The sequence below is a fragment of the Buceros rhinoceros genome, unplaced genomic scaffold (assembly GCF_000710305.1).
Source record: "Buceros rhinoceros silvestris isolate BGI_N320 unplaced genomic scaffold, ASM71030v1 scaffold37242, whole genome shotgun sequence".
Classification (NCBI taxonomy): Eukaryota; Metazoa; Chordata; class Aves; order Bucerotiformes; family Bucerotidae; genus Buceros; species Buceros rhinoceros.
In genome coordinates, this window is record NW_010401294.1 from 3,968 (window position 1) to 9,910 (window position 5,943).

The following is a 5,943-nucleotide window of genomic DNA, read 5'->3' on the forward strand; positions in this document are numbered from 1 at the left end:
AGGGGGTGCACTGAGCATGAAATGGTAAAAAAAAAAAAAAAGACTGTTCTAAGCTGCCATTTTATCTGTTTCTAAAAAAGATGCCGCTAGCTGCACCTCATGTGGATGGAGCAAAAAAAAACTCAGCAAGAAAAGGTCTAACGCTAACTTAATGACTCATTTTTTTATAAAATCAAACAAGATCAAGTGCACAGAGTAACAGAAACAGTCACTCTGGCTGTGCGTACTAATACAAGCATTCAATTTTAGATGTCAGGATCGTATTTACTTTTTAAGCATTCAGACACAAAAGGAAGAACAACATCCTATGGAGATAATGAAGTTTTGACTGAAATAATTTAAGAGCTCAATAACATTATGTAAACTGACCAAAAATTCCCCCATGTATGCTAATTCATTCTCCACCCCTCCCCCACCTTTATTACAGAAAGGTCATTTAGTAAAATCAGTTCCTTACGCATACAAAAAACAGGTTTTACTGTAATTTTATGGAGAAAATCATCAATTACATTTTTACGGGTGTGCGATTCCTCAGGCAGACACTGCATGCTTTTATTCTTTTGATCAGAAATTATTCCAAAGAAACACTGAAACGTGCAATTGCAAAAGCATCAATTTCTATGCTTAGAATTCTGTATTTTCAGTAAAAGTAGCCATGATTTTTGAAAAAAACCAAACCAACCAACCAACCAAACCCCCACCGTTCTTCAAAGGAAGAGACCACAACTTGAATCTTGGATTCTAGATGAATCAAGAAATACCACAAGAATTTAATCCCAGTTTGGATACCGAGGCATCTAGTTTCATGTTATACTTTTAATAAGAGCTGTTTCAATTCCCAGAATCTAATTCTGAAATTACATTACAAAATAAAATATTTAAACAACATTTAGTTATGTACATTCTGCTCCAAAAATGGACTGTGGAAATTCCTTACATTCCTCTTAGAAATACATACAAACCACAGTACAGGTCAACAACCCACTGGCCACTCCCAGACACAAGCCAAGTGAGAGGGAAGATACCTGTGGAAAGTTTCGATCTATTACTGCTTCAGTAGCAGCACTTCAGTGTCTCTTCAGACTACTTCAGTAGTTTGTTCTCCTTGCCCCGAAACATTATCCCAGTTTACTTGGCATGTTGGATGATTGCTCATTAGAATATGTCTTTCACGGAAAAAGATGACAAATATTAAGGACAGGAAATCAGGAGTTCAGAAAATTACAACACAGAAGAGTCTGGAAAGGTGTACACTGTGCAAACCCTCTAAAAGAGAAGAAAAGGTAAGAGTGACTGCGCCCCTCTGGTACCCTACCATGCAGATTTTATGGAAAACACAGGTCACCCCCACCTCACCGCAGAACACACCACTTACATTTCTACTTAAAAAATTACACACATCAAATAACTAGCTTCTTAGGGTGTAGGAACAAACAGTTTAAAGCTCTTTTACCCATTCTAGACAAACACATACATTCACCTGAATGGGGGTTCACATCCAGTGCTTCAAGAACGCAATTACATTCAGAGAAGCAGGTACCAGCCTCCATTCCACATTCATCATCAGTATTTATCATCAGGTGATTTACAATCACCGCTCTGAGCGAGGACCACTTAACGACAGTTCTCTTACGTAGCCCTGAAGTGTACGTGACCATTTGGTAAAATTAAATGCAGTAGTTTTTCCTACGGGTAACTGAATTTCATGTGAAGTGGAAATTGTTTAGTATTGGTTGTGTTTATTTCATCACACAAAATGAAGAACCTATGACTTCTAATCACACGAAAATTTGCTTAGATGATACAGTCTTCCTGTTGAGCTATTTCAAATGCAGCTGTTCCCTGGTTTGACTCAAATGTTTGCAGAAGCACAACTTCATTAATCTTTGCACCATGCACACTCAATTTTGAGAATCTTTAGCTTTCTTCTTCCCCGCTCCCCCAACAATTCAGCCGGGAACTTATTCAGAAATCACTTTAAAGCTGTTCTTCAGTTAGTTGATGACAAAAAAATAAGACTACGGCAACAAGGTGACCTTTGATACTGGAAGATTCTTCAGTTCATTAAAGACAGATTGAACTAAGGCCGCACAAAAAAATTGGTATGGATGAAACAGGGCATCAAAAAGAGATCCCAGCTGCCTGAACCCAAGCAGGTGCAGTGAAACAGGCAGCCACTGAAGTGTCCGGAGACAAGAACTGAACTTTAGTATTCTATATTTTGTCTGAAAAACATGTATGCCAGCCACCAAACATCTCTCAGAACTCTGAACACTAGAAGAACAGATTAAAAAAAAAATGGACAGGTATTTAAAACTCTGATGCCTAAGTTCTCCTGTATACATATATAAAAGAATTAACTGACATTGTAAGAATACCAAACTGCATAGCATTATAAAAGAAGGCAACTCGAATGTCTGAAATGAAAAAAATTTCAACGTTACCAACCCTATTATTACCATTCTGGAATTTGTAATACCATAGAGTAGACTGTTGCTAGTAACAGCTATAGCCCAGTTTAAGCAACATCTGCCTTAACTCCAGGGAGTGCATAAAGGATTAATCCAGACAAGTCGTTGCATGCCCTGCTTTCACGTCCTCCTAGCAGGTTTTGCTGTTAACTGCTTCTCTCTTTCAAGTTCCTTCTCACGTTGCTGTTCTCGTTCTAGTTCCTCCTTCTGCCTCTTCTGTTGCAGCTTAAGTGCTCTTTTCTAAACAGAAAAGACAAGAAGATAATTCTAAGTTTTACAGATGTATTTAAGTTGGAGCTACAAAATGCCTCCCATTCTCTTAACATTATCTCGTCCAATCCACCCTGCTTATAGTTGAACATTGCATAAACTGTTCATTTTTCCTTGGCCCCTCCCTCCCACTTCTTCCTTACTGTTGAGAAGCAGAAAGCCTCTGATCTACACAGGGAAAATACAAACTGGATTCCTTGCAGTCCCACTAAAAGTCACCCTTCTGTATACCAGACAAGGTGCATATTGTGGAATTTATTGCCTCCAAGAGAAAATCCCTTTTGCTGAACATACTGAAGGACTAATCTTGCCAGAATGTAACCAGAGACTGCCTACACAGCCTGAAGGCAGTGAACTTCTCCACTGTTAACACTGCATTAAATAGAAGGAGAAACTCTTACATTTATGACAACCTAGTTTTCATAAAAAGGCACCGAAACTGAAATAACAAAGAGAGGTAGTTGGAATGGAGTGGATTAAGCAACAGAACAAAGCATGATTCTTAGTGACCTAAACACCACGATGACACAGAGATTTACGAGTAGTTGAGACACAGTAAGTTGCTTGAGCACAGGTAGGAGTAAGTGGAAGTTTAAACCCATAAATGGATGTTTTCAGCAGCGCCAAGCCATGCAAGATAATGACTGAAGAATCTATGCATGCATCCAAAATAAACATCAGAATTCAGTAATACATAACTAATATCTACTTTGGAAAGTAAAAATATTTATCCCACTCACTTTTAACTTTGATGTCTTCTCATGAAGCATCATCATTTCATTTCTAATATTCACTAACTTGTTGTGATAGTGTTTAGCTTCTGAAAACTTAAAAAACATAACTGTTAAAGCAGTGACTATCAAGGTGAAATAGTTGTTTTATAAAGCTACACAGGAAAACACCAATCAAAACCACAGTGATGACCAGAACAGTCTGATAATGGATTAAACATGTTCAAGTTCAAACACAAAGTTTACATCTCCCATGTACTAACATAGAGAACTACCGTATCTCTGCAGGTACTCCCAGTAATCCACCACATTTTAAACAGAATAAAAACACTACCATTTTATGCACCACATATCAGCGTTTCATGCACCTTCCTGCTAGTCTGGAGAGGTGCACAGAGCTCACGATGGAGTTCCAGAAATGGCATACATTTGCTCTGGCTACAGGTTTGAATAACCAGACTTACTACCACTGGCTGACTGAGCCTGCTCTTCCTTCCCAGTGTCCTTCCCTCCTAAGGGAAATCTCCCGGTTCCGCACTCCCTGCACCAAATAATTTGTCCTGAATATATGAACTGGTTGTTTCTCTTCCTGTAGGTCATTAAGAATAAGGAAAATACACAAGTTGCTACTAATGCTTCAGCAAGAAAATCTACACTAATGGAGATTTAAGAAAGCATATTTAATTAGTGCTTACCAAAGCATCGATATCAAGAATGGAGTTACACTCTTTGAATTTTGAAATTTCTTGTTCTAATGTTTCTAGTAATACCACTTGGTTCTGTCTGAAACAACAAAAAAAAAATGCAGAAAACCGAAGTAAAACATCACATATACTTTTCAACCCACCCTTTAAATAAACACAACTTTTGGTCCTAATAATATAAATACACACACCCCAATATCAGATTCCTCTTATGCACTGTTAGGTGATTTCAATAAAGACACGAGTAAATGGCTTTAGGAGAACCCCAGCTGAGTACACACCAATTCAGCTGGCATCATGCAGCACAGATAACTGGGATGAATATCCAAAACCCCTGAGCAGGAGCTCTGCAGGTTGCAGCGAGTGAACACCCCAGGCTGAAGGAAGGGAAGAACAATCAGCTCCTGCTTTTCACGCAGGTGGCTCTGCGTCAGACTGCAGACTAAGTTATCTCTGCACAGAACTTGCGTGGATCTGTGGTGCTTATCCAGGATCCTCCATCCCACACAATCAGCTGAAGTCCTTCCCTACACAGGCTGTCCTTGGCAGCAGCATAACCACATCATGCATGGTGAAACTCCGATCAACTCACCCTGCAACACCTGAGATGGATCTGTGCAAAGCCCTTTCCTATGTCTCTGCATCCATGGCAGATCCAGCCTGCCTTTGAAGTAAACTACTCTCAGTTATCAGTGAGATGCCAATGCACAAATAATTGGTATCTGTGTAGCTCCTTAATTATATTTTCCAAGTGTATCCTCTGCAACACCGTTTAAAGACAGGACAACAAACAATATACTGCACCTCAAGCTGCCCTGAATGTGAACTGCATCTCTGCAAGCAAAATAAATCCAGCTTTCAGCAGATTTTTCTCTACAAAAGTCAACAAGTATTTAAGAAACCTGCATGTCTTCTGCTACACTTGGCTTAGGGGACTTTAGCGTTCTAGCATTACACATTCTTCAGCCAAAGTTCTGTAGGCGACACTGCAACTGACACACCCCCCAGTACGCCCGCAAATCACTTAAGTATTCAGGATGATGTAGCCAGAACACAGAAATGCTACAATAAACTACATTCCAGTAAGGGTAGCTAGAACATTATATTGGAAAAAAAGTGGCAAACAAAGCACGTGCATGTAAGAAGCTGCTCTAAAAATTTGCTTACGTAAGTTCCTGTAGTGCTGATTTTGATCGCTGAAGATCAGGTAGATAATGAGAAATCAATCCTTGAGTTAGCTGCTCCACAGCTTTCTCATCTATTAAAGGCAGATCTTCTACTACTCCTTCATCCGGAGATGCATCACTAGGGCCTGCACCAAGGAGTAACAAGGTTGAACACGACAGGTCAGCAACCACTTTAAAATTTCACCTACAGCAACTGTATTTTCCTGTTTAAAAATTAAAAGCATTTCACCATCGAAGTTATAATTCTGCACACTTTATCAACTAAACTGTGCTCCCTTCTTCCTCCCCCTTTTTATCCCTCCCTTATTCCCAGTCCTATATAACGAGCTTCCTGAACGCTTTCACTTGAACCCCAGCAGAACAGAAAGAGGGAAATAAGAGTATTCCAAAGACATCTTATAAAAGAAAAAAAAATCCCCAGTACTCAAGTCTACCGAGGAAAAACAGGGGCAACATCAGTTGTTCTGGCTATGCATCGAGGATCCCTAAACATAAACACACTCCCACCCCCTTTGTTTTCCAAGCTAGAGAATAAATCCAGGCCCACCAAATAAAGGTTTCGCCTGTCACTCAGCGCACA

The 5,943-nt window shown here is 39.5% G+C and overlaps 1 protein-coding gene across 1 annotated transcript; it reads right to left on the reverse strand.

The window, feature by feature from the left end:
* Window positions 1-2,165: 2,165 nt before the first annotated feature.
* Window positions 2,166-5,488, reverse strand: BLOC1S6 (biogenesis of lysosomal organelles complex-1, subunit 6, pallidin; the record flags this gene model as incomplete). Its single annotated transcript, XM_010132222.1, has 4 exons — window positions 2,166-2,711; window positions 3,482-3,568; window positions 4,168-4,255; window positions 5,344-5,488. Coding segments are annotated over 4 exons (440 nt in total), but the record flags the coding sequence as incomplete, so codon positions are not given.
* Between the last annotated feature and the right edge of the window lie 455 nt (window positions 5,489-5,943).